General features: G+C 50.2%; 1 protein-coding gene across 2 annotated transcripts in view; it reads left to right on the forward strand.

The window, feature by feature from the left end:
- The first annotated feature begins 3746 nt into the window (after window positions 1-3746).
- The window catches only part of THAP7 (THAP domain containing 7), a 33609-nt gene continuing 22748 nt past the window's right edge, over window positions 3747-14607 (forward strand). The window contains exons 1-3 of one of the 2 annotated variants that reach the window (XM_089658990.1): window positions 3747-3861; window positions 8353-8480; window positions 12584-12791. In XM_089658990.1, coding sequence (XP_089515116.1) covers window positions 8401-8480; window positions 12584-12791 — 288 coding nt within the window. In that variant the 5' untranslated portion in view covers window positions 3747-3861; window positions 8353-8400. Of the gene's footprint in view, window positions 3862-8352; window positions 8481-8810; window positions 8832-12583; window positions 12792-14607 lie in introns of those variants that run through there. The other variant, XM_089658991.1, reaches the window with a different exon arrangement.

Consider the following 14607-nt stretch of genomic DNA (forward strand, 5'->3'; position numbering starts at 1 on the left):
AGGTTACTAAAGTTACGAAAATTCTCAGACAGAATAAAAATTTGGAAGTGATGTAATTCATTGTATTGTGTTTTCGTACTGAGAAATGACGGACGGACAGGAGGTCTCCTGTTCTGGGAGGACATCATATGGTGTCCTCCCACTCTAGCTGCGCATAAGCAGTGGATCGCTGATCGTGGTAAAGAGCCGATGATGTAGGGTCTTTACCATGTGATCAGCTGTGTCCAATCACAGCTGATCACATGTAAACAGGAAATGGCAGTTATCGGCATTCCTCTCCTCCCGCTGACAGCGCCTGAGATGAGGAGAGCCAATAAGTGGCAATCATCAGAGGGGACATCTACACTGATAATCAGGGCACTGATGACCAGCGCAGCCACATCAGTGCCCATCAATGCTGCCTTTAAGTGGCAGCACAGTGGCTAAGTGGTTAGCACTTCCGCCTGGCAGTACTGGGGTCGTTGGTTCGAATCCCAACCTCAGCACCACCTGCCTGGAGTTTGCACGTTCTCCGTGTCTGCGTGGGTTTCCTCCAGGTACTCCGGTTTCCTCCCACACTCCAAAGACATGCTGGTAGGTGAATTGGCTCCTGTCTAAATTGTCCCTAGTATGTGTATGTATGAATGTGAGTTAGGGACCTTAGATTGTACGCCCCTTGAGGGTTAGGGACCTTAGATTGTACACCCCTTGAGGGTTAGGGACCTTAGATTGTACGCCCCTTGAGGGTTAGGGACTGATGTGAATGTACAATATATATGTAAAGCACTGCGGAAATTGACGGCTCTATATAAGTACTTGAAATAAATAAAATAAATAAAGTGCCCATCAGTGATACTTGTCACTGCCCATCAGTGCTTCCTCATCAAAGCAGTCTATCAGTGCCACTTATCAGTGCCGCCTATCAGTGCTTCCTCATCAGAGCAGTCTATTAGTGCCCATCAGTGCCGCCTGTCAGTGCTTTCTCATCAAAGCAGTCTATTAGTGCCCATCAGTGTCGCCTGTCAGTTCTTCCTCATCAGAGCAGTCTGTTAGTGCCCATCAATGCCGCCTATCAGTGCTTCCTCATCAAAGCAGTCTATTAGTGCCCATCAGTGTCGCCTATCAGTTCTTCCTCATCAGAGCAGTCTGTTAGTGCCCATCAGTGCCGCCTATCAGTGCTTCCTCATCAGAGCAGTCTATTAGTGCCCATCAGTGTCGCCTATCAGTTCTTTCTCATCAGAGCAGTCTATTAGTGCCCATCAGTGTCGCCTATCAGTGCTTCCTCATCAAAGCAGTCTATTAGTGCCCATCAGTGTCGCCTATCAGTTCTTCCTCATCAGAGCAGTCTATTGGTGTCTATCAGTGTCGCCTATCAGTTCTTCCTCATCAGAGCAGTCTATTAGTGCCAATCAGTGCCACTTATCAGTGCTTCCTCATCAAAGCAGTCTATTAGTGTCCATCAGTGCCACCTATCAGTGCTTCTTCATCAAAGCAGTATATTAGTGCCCATCAGTGCTGCCTATCAGTTCTTCCTTATCAGAGCAGTCTATTAGTGCCCATCAGTGCTTCCTCATGAGAGCAGTCTATTAGTGCCCATCAGTGCTACCTATCAGTGCCCATCAGTGCCGTCTATCAGTTCTTCCTCATCAGAGCAGTCTGTTAGTGCCCATCAGTGCCGCCTATCAGTGCTTCCTCATCAAAGCAGTCTATTAGTGCCCATTAGTGTCGCCTATCAGTTCTTCCTCATCAGAGCAGTCTGTTAGTGCCCATCAGTGCCGCCTATCAGTGCTTCCTCATCAGAGTAGTCTATTAGTGCCCATCAGTGTCGCCTATCAGTTCTTTCTCATCAGAGCAGTCTATTAGTGCCCATCAGTGTCGCCTATCAGTGCTTCCTCATCAAAGCAGTCTATTAGTGCCCATCAGTGTCGCCTATCAGTTCTTCCTCATCAGAGCAGTCTATTGGTGTCCATCAGTGTCGCCTATCAGTTCTTCCTCATCACAGCAGTCTATTAGTGCCCATCAGTGCCACCTATCAGTGCCAATCAGTGCCACTTATCAGTGCTTCCTCATCAAAGCAGTCTATTAGTGTCCATCAGTGCCACCTATCAGTGCCGCTTATCAGTGCTTCTTCATCAAAGCAGTATATTAGTGCCCATCAGTGCTGCCTAGCAGTTCTTCCTTATCAGAGCAGTCTATTAGTGCCCATCAGTGCTGCTTATCAGTGCTTCCTCATGAGAGCAGTCTATTAGTGCCCATCAGTGCCACCTATCAGTGCCCATCAGTGCCGTCTATCAGTTCTTCCTCATCAGAGCAGTCTATTAGTGCCCATCAGTGCCGCCGTCAGTGCTTCCTCATCAGAGCAGTCTATTAGTGCCCATCAGTGCCTTCTATCAGTTCTTCCTCATCAGAGCAGTCTATTAGTGCCCATCAGTGCTTCCTCATCAGAGCAGTTTATTAGTGCCCATCAGTGCCGCCTATCAGTTCTTCCTCATCAGAGCAGTCTATTAGTGCCCATCAGTGCCACCTATCAGTGCCAATCAGTGCCACTTATCAGTGCTTCCTCATCAAAGCAGTCTATTAGTGTCCATCAGTGCCACCTATCAGTGCCGCTTATCAGTGCTTCCTCATCAGAGCAGTTTATTAGTGCCCATCAGTGCCGCCTATCAGTTTTTCCTCATCAGAGCAGTCTATTAGTGCCAGCCATCAATGCCACCTATCAGTGCCCATCAGTGCCTTCTATCAGTTCTTCCTCATCAGAGCAGTTTATTAGTGCCGGCCATCAATGCCACCTATCAGTGCCCATCAGTACTATCTGTCAGTGCCCATCAGTGATGCCTATCAGTGCACATCAGTGAAGGAGAAAAATTACTTATTTACAAATTTTGTAACAAACTTTTTTTCCCAAAAATGTTTGGTCTTTTTGTGTCTGGTCCAGTGGTGATTAAATACCACCAAAAGAAAGTTCTATCTGTCTAAAAAAAAAGGATAAAACTTTCATATGGGTACAGTGTTGCATGACCGCGCAATTGTCATTGAAAGTGTGACATTGAAAGCTGACAATTGTCCCGTGCAGGAAAGGGGCGGCAGATGAACGCGGTACTTCAATTTTCTGAATGAGGCTTTAGATTCACACCAGCGCACTGATCTGCGTTTCAGCGCAGCAGTAAAAAACGCAGCTCAACGGACGGACGTCTGATAAACAATCATTTCCAACGTGTCCTATTCACACCGTAACGCTGCAATGACCCGCGTTGCGCTAAAATTCAACAGGTAGGCATTTTAGCGCAACGGCATTGAGCGGATGTCAACGCAATGCGCGGGATATCCTGTGAAAATGCAGAACGCTTTAACGTGCGATAAAATGCATGTCAGCGGATGTCCGCACGCGACTACGGCGGATGGAGGAGTACATCGACTTTCTGTAGGATTTCATACACATCGGTGTGAATTGGCCCTCAGAATGTGGTGATGAAGGGGTCCGGAGTATGTGATCCGGGGTTCCCGGTGATGGCTCCATACACCGTACCGGGTGATGAGCAGGGGCAGACTGACCATTTGGAAACTCAGGCACTGCCCGAGGGCCCGGGGTCAGTAGGGGGCCCCATGAGATGCCCCTGGTACCTTTTTCATAGGCTTTTTTGAGTTTGGGCAAGGACACAGGGGCCCCATGATCCCCTATTGCCCGAGGGCCCCATGAGTTGTCAGTCCGCCCCTGGTGATGAGGGATCACCGGGGTTATCGGACGGTACAGCTGAGCGCTGGTTGTTCGGTCCTCCGGCCGGCAGGTGGCGGTGTTCCGGCGGGGGGTGGTGTAGAGACAGTCAGGCGGACAGATGACTCCGGATCTGTAGCCGGTTCCTCTGTGCTCTGTGCACCGGACAGGTATGGGGGGAGGGGGGCACGGTGCTGGGGGACGTCTGTGTTTAGAGAGGTGATTGCTGTATTATCAGGAGGTCCCCATCCCCCCACTGCATCCTCCTGACCCCCCCTCCCCCATAGTACACACAGGGGAACCACAGGGCTCAGCATGTCCTCATCACAGCCTAACATCGAACCCACATTTCATTATATTCTACATAGAGGAGGATGTCTGCTCCTTCACTTCCTGTCCTGTGACACCATTGCATGGACATTTCCCATCACTTCCTGTCCTGTGACACCATTGCATAGACATTTCCCATCACTTCCTGCCCTGTGACACCATTGCATAGACATTTCCCATCACTTCCTGTCCTGTCACACCATTGCATGGACATTTCCCATCACTTCCTGCCCTGTGACACCATTGCATAGACATTTCCCATCACTTCCTGTCACACCATTGCATAGACATTTCCCATCACTTCCTGCCCTGTGACACTATTGCATGGAGATTTCCCTTCACTTCCTGTCCCTGTGACCCCACATAGCGACAGATCACTTCCTGTACTTTTGACACCATTGGATGGAGATCTCCCCTCGCTTCCTGTCCTGTGACCCCACTGGAGGGAGACTTCCTGTGCTGTGACACCATTGGATGGAGACTTCCCCTCATTTGCTGTCCCTGTGACACCATTTGAGGGAAAATCCTGTCCCTGTGGCCCCACATAGAGAGAGATCTCCCCTTACGTCCTGTCCCTGTGACCCCACATAGAGATCTCCCCTTACATCCTGTCCCTGTGACCCCACATAGAGATCTCCCCTTACGTCCTGTCCCTGTGACCCCACATAGAGATCTCCCCTTACGTCCTGTCCCTGTGACCCCACATAGAGATCTCCCCTTATGTCCTGCCCCTGTGACCCCACATAGTTAGAGATCTCCCCTTACGTTCTGCCCCTGTGACCCCACATAGAGATCTCCCCTTACGTCCTGTCCCTGTGACCCCACATAGTGAGAGATCTCCCCTTACGTCCTGTCCCTGTGACCCCACATAGAAATCTCCCCTTACGTCCTGTCCCTGTGACCCCACATAGTGAGAGATCTCCCCTTACGTCCTGTCCCCCCACATAGTGAGAGATCTCCCCTTACGTCCTGTCCCCCCACATAGTGAGAGATCTCCCCTTACATCCTGTCCCTGTGACCCCCCCACTGAAGGGAGACTTCCTATCCCTGTGACACCAATGGAGGGGAATGTCCCCTCACTTCCTGTACATGTGATATCATTGGATGGAGATTTCCTGTCCCGTGACTCCACTGGAGGGAGACTTCCTGTCCCCTTGACCCCACTGGAGGGAGACTTTCTGTCCCCGTGACCCCACTGGAGGGAGACTTTCTGTCCCCGTGACCCCACTGGAGGGAGACTTCCTGACCCCACTGGAGGGAGACTTCCTGACCCCCAGACCCCACTGCATGGAGACTTCCTGACCCCACTGCAGGGAGACTTCCTGACCCCACTGGAGGGAGACTTCCTGACCCCCAGACCCCACTGGAGGGAGACTTCCTGACCCCACTGGAGGGAGACTTCCTGACCCTTTGACCCCACTGGAGGGAGACTTCCTGACCCCCAGACCCCACTGGAGGGAGGCTTCCTGACCCCCAGACCCCACTGGAGGGAGACTTCCTGACCCCCAGACTCCACTGGAGGGAGACTTCCTGACCCCACTGCAGGGAGACTTCCTGACCCCCAGACCCCACTGGAGGGAGACTTCCTGACCCCCAGACCTTACTGCAGGGAGACTTCCTGACCCCACTGCAGGGAGACTTCCTGACCCCACTGGAGGGAGACTTCCTGACCCCCAGACCCCACTGGAGGGAGACTACCTGACCCCACTGCAGGGAGACTTCCTGACCCCACTGGAGGGAGACTTCCTGACCCCCAGACCTTACTGCAGGGAGACTTCCTGACCCCACTGCAGGGAGACTTCCTGACCCCACTGGAGGGAGACTTCCTGACCCCCAGACCTTACTGCAGGGAGACTTCCTGACCCCACTGCAGGGAGACTTCCTGACCCCACTGGAGGGAGACTTCCTGACCCCGTGACCCCACTGGAGGGAGACTTTCTGTCCCCGAGACCCCACTGGAGGGAGACTTCCTGACCCCGTTACCCCACTGGAGGGAGACTTCCTGACCCCAGTGGAGGGAGACTTCCTGACCCCGTGACCCCACTGGAGGGAGACTTTGCCCACTTTCTAACTCTGGCACAGGAACAGAAAGAAGAAGTAAGAGAATGGACGGGAAGAGAATGATGCTGGGGGTTATTTTTGGGTGAAGATCCCTTTTCAGAATTAGTACAAGCAGCTCATCATTAGTCACAAGAGACATTCATTTCTGTCATTTGGGGACCCCTCATCAGTTCATGTAAACTTTGCCCCTCCCCCACCGACAACGCATCTAGCAAGGAGACAACTGCATAGGAAGCACATTTTGGAACATTGTTTTGAAAATCCTTTTGGGAAAATAAGGACTTATGTTTGAAATATTATATACCGTATTTTTCGCTCCATAAGACGCACTTTTTTCCCCCCAAAAAAGGGGGGAAAATGTCAGTGCGTCTTATGGAGCGAATATGGAGCGGCCGGTCCGGTATTTCCACTGCCGCCGTGTCAGAATACCGGGCCGGCCGCTCAGCTCTACAGCGGGACCTTATAGAGATGACGGCTGACCTTTGGGGAGAGAGGGGGAGCGGGTACCTGAATTTGACAGATACCCGCTCCCACTTCCGCGGAGTTGTTCTTTATCTTACCTGTTCCTCTATCCAGCGGCGCGCTGTCTTCCGGCTTCTGTAGTGTGGGCGCTCGGCATGACAGCCGGGTGCCAAGTGCGCATGCGCAAGAAGCGGTGCTTTTTGTGAATGGTAAGGCGGTACCTGGGACACATGACAGATCCCAGAAGCCGCCGGACCAATCACAAAGCGCAAGTGCTTCTCGCTCATGCGCACTGGGCACCCGGCTGTCATGCTGAGCGCCCACACTACAGAAGCCGGGAAGACAGCAGGTGGCTGGATAGAGGAACAGGTAAGATGAAAGAACAACTACGCGGAAGTAAGAGCGGGTACCTGTCAAATTCAGGTACCCGCTCCCCACCTCCCCAAAGGTCAGCAGTCATCCCTTGTACTATCCACAGTCTCTGGTCATCCCTGTACTGTCCGCAGTCTCTGGTCATCTCCTGTGCTGTCCACAGTCTCTGGTCATCCCTGTACTGTCCGCAGTCTCTGGTCATCTCCTGTGCTGTCCGCAGTCTCTGGTCATCCCTGTACTGTGTCCGCAGTCTCTGGTCATCCCTGTACTGTGTCCGCAGTCTCTGGTCATCCCTGTGCTGTCCGCAGTCTCTGGTCATCCCTGTACTGTCCGCAGTCTCTGGTCATCCCTGTGCTGTCCGCAGTCTCTGGTCATCTCCTGTACCGTGTCTGCAGTCTCTGGTCATCCCTGTACTGTGTCCGCAGTCTCTGGTCATCCCTGTACTGTGTCCGCAGTCTCTGGTCATCCCTGTACTGTGTCCGCAGTCTCTGGTCATCCCTGTACTGTGTCCGCAGTCTCTGGTCATCCCTGTACTGTGTCCGCAGTCTCTGGTCATCTCCTGTACTATGTCCGCAGTCTCTGGTCATCCCTGTACTGTGTCCGCAGTCTCTGGTCATCCCTGTACTGTGTCCTCAGTCTTTGGTCATCTCCTGTACTGTCAGCAGTCTCTGGTCATCCCCTGTACTATGTCAGCAGTCTCTGGTCATCTCCTGTACCGTGTCTGCAGTCTCTGGTCATCTCCTGTACTGTGTCTGCAGTCTCTGGTCATCTCCTGTACTGTGTCTGCAGTCTCTGGTCATCTCCTGTACCGTGTCTGCAGTCTCTGGTCATCTCCTGTACTATGTCTGCAGTCCATTAGTTCAGAATTTTTTTTTCCTGTTTTCTGCCTCTAAAACCTATGTGTGTCTTATGGTCAGGTGCGTCTTATGGAGCGAAAAATACGGTATATATTTTTGCACGGACATTTATTTATTTGTGATTATTTTTATTTATTTAATTTTTGCGCTGTTTTTTGTGTTATTTATTATTGGTGGTTTTCACTGGTGCACAGCTGCATAATTGTATACTTTCTTTGATTGGCGCTGGGATTTTTTTAGTTTGTTTGCATAGGTAGCGCCTATTATCTCCAGCTCCAGACATGTACTCAAGACAAGCAGCAGCAAGAGAAATGCAGGGCGGGGGAGGGGATGCTTGTCTCTTGGAGCCGGAGATGAGTGTCGGCTATCAGTGCTGCTGTCTCCTTGCTGGCTGCGTTGTTGGACAGCCGTGGGGGTGGGGCTCATCCTGCCCAACCTCATAGCTAGCCTTCCACAGCACATAGGAAGCTGGGACAGAGTACTGTGGAGGACGGAACACTAATAAAAAAAAGAAATGCGACGTCCCCCTTCATATTGCCCTGTATTCATACTGAAAACATTCTTTTTCTTCATCCGAAGGAAAGGCCTTGATGTGGGCGGCCTGTGACACCGGCCGAGTGGTGCGAAATGGTCCGGTCATGCTCTGCTGCTAATTGTGTCAACCGGCAGACGGCGCTTACGAGACGCAAAGGGATAACATTCCACAGGTAGGTACTGTGGTCTGACATAGGGCGAGATAACATTCCACAGGTAGGTACTATGGTCTGACCTAGGGCGAGACGCAAAGGGATAACATTCCACAGGTAGGTACTGTGGTCTGACCTAGGGCGAGATAACATTCCACAGGTAGGTACTATGGTCTGACCTAGGGCGAGACGCAAAGGGATAACATTCCACAGGTAGGTACTGTGGTCTGACCTAGGGCGAGACGCAAAGGGATAACATTCCACAGGTAGGTACTGTGGTCTGACCTAGGGGGAGACGCAAAGGGATAACATTCCACAGGTAGGTACTGTGGTCTGACCTAGGGGGAGACGCAAAGGGATAACATTCCACAGGTAGGTACTGTGGTCTGACCTAGGGCGAGATAACATTCCACAGGTAGGTACTATGGTCTACCCTAGGGCGAGACGCAAAGGGGTAACATTCCACAGGTAGGTACTGTGGTCTGACCTAGGGAGAGATAACATTCCACAGGTAGGTACTTTGGTCTGACCTAGGGCGAGATAACATTCCACAGGTAGGTACTATGGTCTGACCTAGGGCAAGATGCAAAGGGGTAACATTCCACAGGTAGGTACTATGGTCTGACCTAGGGCGAGATAACATTCCACAGGTAGGTACCTTGGTCTGACCTAGGGCGAGATAACATTCCACAGGTGGGTACCTTGGTCTGACCTAGGGCGAGATAACATTCCACAGGTAGGTACTATGGTCTGACCTAGGGCGAGACGCAAAGGGGTAACATTCCACAGGTAGGTACTGTGGTCTGACCTAGGGCGGCGTCCCTGCGCAGTGTGTGTGACCGCATTCTTATTGTAGATTTATTACTGTATTCTAGTTGCCATCTTTATAATATTGTGTTCTAATTACCATATAGTTGTTACCATTTTATCATTGTATCAATTTAGTAATTGTTCCAAAAACTGTAGCTGCTGACTTTTAACCACTTGCTAACCGCGTTATTGCCGAATGACGGCTACAGCGCAGTCGTCCAGTTCTGGACGTCCTATCAGAACGCCCCCAGTGGCGCACCCCCCTCGATCTCTGTGTCCTATGGACACAGCTGATCACGTGATGAGGTAAAAGGCCAATCACAGCTTCCTTTTACCGCATGATCAGCTGTGTCCACTGACACAACAGATCACGGAGTAAATACAGTTGCCGGTTATCAGCAGCACTTTGCTCACACTGTCACAGTACTGCCGATAACCGGCAAATATGACAGATCAGTACTGATCATCAGTGCCCTGCAGTGCCTCCCAACAGTGCCACCCTCCAGTGCCCAACAATGCTCCCCATCAGTGCTGTACAAGCAGTTGCGCCCAGCAGTGTAGCCAGTCAGTGCTGTTAGTCAGCACCACACGTCAGTGCTGCTTATCAGTGTATCAGTGCCCATCATTGCTGCATATCAGTGCAGCATCATCAGTGCCTCCTCATTAATGCCCACAAGTGACAACCTCATTGGTGTCACCTCATCAGTGCAGCCTATCAATGCCCATCTGTGCCACCTCAGGAGTGCTGCCTATCAGTGCCCATCAGTGCTGTCTATCAGTGCAGCTTCATCAACGCACATCGGTGAAGGAGAAAAATTACTTGTTTGCAAAATGTTATAATAAAAACAAAGAAAAACTTTTTTTTTTTAATTTTGTGCTCTTTTTTTGTTTATAGCGCAAAAAATAAAACACCCAGTGATGAGTACATACCACCAAAAGAAAGCTCTATTTGTGTGAAAAAAAATGCTAAAAATGTCATATGGGTACAGTGTTGCATGATCGCGCAATTGTCATGCAAAGTGTGAGAGCGCTGAAAGCTGAAAATTGGCCTGGGCAGAAAGGGGGTAAAAGTCCCCGGTAGGCAAGTGGTTAATAAACGGTCACCTGTCCAGGAATCCAGCTCTGTCTTCACCCGGGCCGGTTCTTCACAGGTCTTTGGGTCCCCAGTACCAGCATATTTACTATGGGAGGCTGACTGGGACTCCTCGCAGCTTCACAGCCGACTCCCCGTTACGCATGCGTGAGTCACGCTGCGCCTTGTGAATGGTTCCGCTGCCTACTGGGACCTGTGACATGCCCCAGTAGGTCACTGGCAGGGGGCCTAACTTCTGCTCCGATCACCTAGGTTGGGGGTCTCCAAACTTTCTAAACAAAGGGCCAGTTTGCTGTTTTTTAGACTTTAGGGGGGCCAGACTGTGACCAGCGGGAGTGGAGAATGCCCTGACATCAGTGGAAGTAGACAATGGGGCTTATTTACTAAAGCCGGAGAGTGCAAAATCAGGCTCACTTCTGCGTAGAAACCAATCAGCTTCCAGGTTTTATTGCCAAAGCTTAATTGAACAAGCTGAGTTTAGAAGCTGATTGGCTCCCATGCACAGCTACACCAGATTCTGCACTCTCCAGTTTTAGTAAATCAACCCCAATGTCTCAGCCCGGGTTCACACTTGTGCGATGCGGCACATAGCATGTGATTCGCACAGGAACCGTACCTCATTCACATGCGATTTCTGTGCGGTGCAATTTGAGCCATACATTTTGTCAACAGTAGATTCCTCCCAGCAACGGCTGACCCCCCCCCCCCCAGCAACATAAGACCCCTTCCCCAGCAACAACAGATTCCCACCAACAACAATAGACATACATGCAAAAATAGATCCCCTTCAGCAACAATAGATTCCCTAGCAGCCAACATCAATAGACTTCTCCCTCAACTGTAGATTCCTTCCAGCAACAACTGAGCCCCCAGCAACCTAAGACCCCTTCCCCAGCAACAACAGATTCCCCACCAGCAACAATAGACATCCATGCAAAAATAGATCCCCTTCAGCAACAATAGATTCCCTAGCAGCCAGCATCAATAGACTTCTCCCTCAACTGTAGATTCCTTCCAGCAACAACTGAACCCCCAGCAACATAAGACCCCTTCCCCAGCAACAACAGATTCCCACCAACAACAATAGACATCCATGCAAAAATAGATCCCCTTCAGCAACAATAGATTCCCTAGCAGCCAGCATCAATAGACTTCTCCCTCAACTGTAGATTCCTTCCAGCAACAACTGAACCCCCAGCAACCTGAGACCCCTTCCCCAGCAACAACAGATTCCCCACCAGCAACAATAGACATCCATGCAAAAATAGATCCCCTCCAGCAACAATAGATTCCCTAGCAGCCAGCATCAGTAGACCCTCCAGGACATCTCACCACCTCTTGTCATTACATACATTCAGTGCTGGAGGTGCCGGAATGTGTTCCCCCGCGCTCCTGATGAATAAGAGCCCTGCTTATTATCGTATTCTTATTATATCTACTTATTATTGTATTCTGGACCTGCTGGGTCTAAGATAATTCTGTTGTTGCTCATAGCAACCAGTAAACCTCTTTTCGTTTACTTGTATGTGTATTCTTTAGTAATTTTAGCAATTTTTCCTGCCCCGACATGCAAAAAATGGCTATAGATGTGCTTTACAGCAGAGCTCAGACTACAGTAGACAGAAGCAGCACAAGGAGCCAATTAGCTGTGCTTTAGTAGCCATGTGCTAACAGGCAACTTGCTGATAAGAGGAGAGAGCAGAGTGACAAGGGAATGAGTTCCACAGTCTGCTGCTTCTCTTTCACAGGTTGGGGCAGGAACAAGAGTTGTATTTCTTATCTGCAGCAGATAAATGCCAGGTCTAGAGGATAAATGAGCTGTCTGGCAGGGCTGTGTAACTCTCGGGACTGGATGGATGGAAATACAAATCCTTTAGCACACGGGTGTCAAACTGGCGGCCCTCTAGCTGTTGCCAAACTACAAGTCCCATGAGGCATTGCAAGATTGACAGTTTACAAGCATGACTCCCAAAGGCAGAGGCATGATGGGACTTGTAGTTTCACAACAGCTGGAGGGCCGCCAGTTTGACACCCCTGATTTAGCAGGTATATTAGCTCCTATTTATGTATTTCATCCATGTATAGGCATGTTGCCCGGAGATCCACTTTAAATGTTCTTTCATATTGAAATCATTTTCTTTTTTTGTATCTTTGGTTCTGGGTTGTCATTCCTCCCATGACACAGTTATCACCTTTTTTTTTTCTTCTTTCCTTTGCTTAGATTTCCCAAAGAGGAGTCTCGGAGGACGCTGTGGGTGAATGCCGTGTCCCACTCTCACGCTGCGGTCGGTAGTGAATGGACCCCTTCTGTCCACAGCTCTCTGTGCTCCCAGCACTTCCACGATAAACAGTTTGATCGAACCGGGCAGACGGTGCGGCTCAGGGACTCTGCGGTCCCTATGATATTTTCGACCTTCAGCTTTGCAAAGGTACTCACCATGGGTGAATTTTGAATGCCTTATGCTGGCCGCACAGTCATTTGATGTAATGTTCATGGTAATGGGCAGCACAGTGGCTAAACGGTTAGCACTTCCGCCTGGCAATACTAGGTTCAAATCTCAACCACGGCACCACCTGCCTGGAGTTTACATGTTCTCCCTGTGCCTGTGTGGGTTTCCTCTGGGTACTCCGATTTCCTCCCACACTCAAAAGGCTTGCTGGTAGGTTAATTGGCTCCTGTCTAAATTGTCCCTAGTATGTGTATGTATGAATGTGAGTTAGGGACTTTAAATTGTACACCCCTTAAGGGTTAGGGACTGATGTGACTGTACAATATATATGTAAAGCGCTGCGCAAATTGACAGCACTGTATAGCGTATTTTTTGCTCCATAAGATGCACCTAGGTTTTAGAGGAAAAAAAAAAAAAAAAGAAAAAAAAATATTCTGAACCAAGACTACAGAACTAGTACAGGAGAGGACCAGAGACTGCGGACACAGTACAGGAGATGACCAAAGACTGCGGACAGTACAGGAGATGACCAGAGACTGCGGACAGTACAGGAGATGACCAGAGACTGCGGACACAGTACAGGAGATGACCAGAGACTGCGGACACAGTACAGGAGATGACCAGAGACTGCGGACACAGTACAGGAGATGACCAGAGACTGCAGACACAGTACAGGAGATGACCAGAGACTGCGGACACAGTACAGGAGATGACCAGAGACTGCGGACACAGTACAGGAGATGACCAAAGACTGCGGACAGTACAGGAGATGACCAGAGACTGCGGACACAGTACAGGAGATGACCAGAGACTGCGGACACAGTACAGGAGATGACCAGAGACTGCGGACACAGTACAGGAGATGACCAGAGACTGCGGACACAGTACAGGAGATGACCAGAGACTGCGGACATAGTACAGGAGATGACCAGAGACTGCGGACATAGTACAGGGGATGACCAGAGACTGCGGATATAGTACAGGAGATGACCAGAGACTGGGGACGTAGTACATGAGATGACCAGAGACTGCGGACACAGTACAGGAGATGACCAGAGACTGCGGACAGTACAGGAGATGATGACCAGAGACTGCGGACACAGTACAGGAGATGACCAGAGACTGCGGACATAGTACAGGAGATGACCAGAGACTGAGGACACAGTACAGGAGATGACCAGAGACTGCGGACATAGTACAGGAGATGACCAGAGACTGCGGACACGGTACAGGAGATGACCAGAGACTGCGGACACAGTACAGGAGATGACCAGAGACTGCGGACATAGTACAGGAGATGACCAGAGACTGCGGACACAGTACAGGAGATGACCAGAGACTGCGGACACGGTACAGGAGATGACCAGAGACTGCGGACATAGTACAGGAGATGACCAGAGACTGCGGACATAGTACAGGAGATGACCAGAGCCTGCGGACACAGTACAGGAGATGACCAGAGACTGCGGACACAGTACAGGAGATGACCAGAGACTGCGGACACAGTACAGGAGATGACCAGAGACTGCGGACACAGTACAGGAGATGACCAGAGACTGCGGACACAGTACAGGAGATGACCAGAGACTGCGGACATAGTACAGGAGATGACCAGAGACTGCGGACACAGTACAGGAGATGACCAGAGACTGTGGACACAGTACAGGAGATGACCAGAGAATAATACGGTAAGTACCTGTAATAAATGAATAAATAAACACATCAGCAATCAATTGCTCTACTTAGCATTTTACCTAAAATATGTTGCTTTTTTTGTTTTGTTTTTTTAAAGTTT

The sequence above is a fragment of the Staurois parvus genome, unplaced genomic scaffold (genome assembly GCF_062004578.1).
Source record: "Staurois parvus isolate SC_StPar_1 unplaced genomic scaffold, SC_StPar_1.0 ptg001122l, whole genome shotgun sequence".
NCBI classification, from domain to species: domain Eukaryota; kingdom Metazoa; phylum Chordata; class Amphibia; order Anura; family Ranidae; genus Staurois; species Staurois parvus.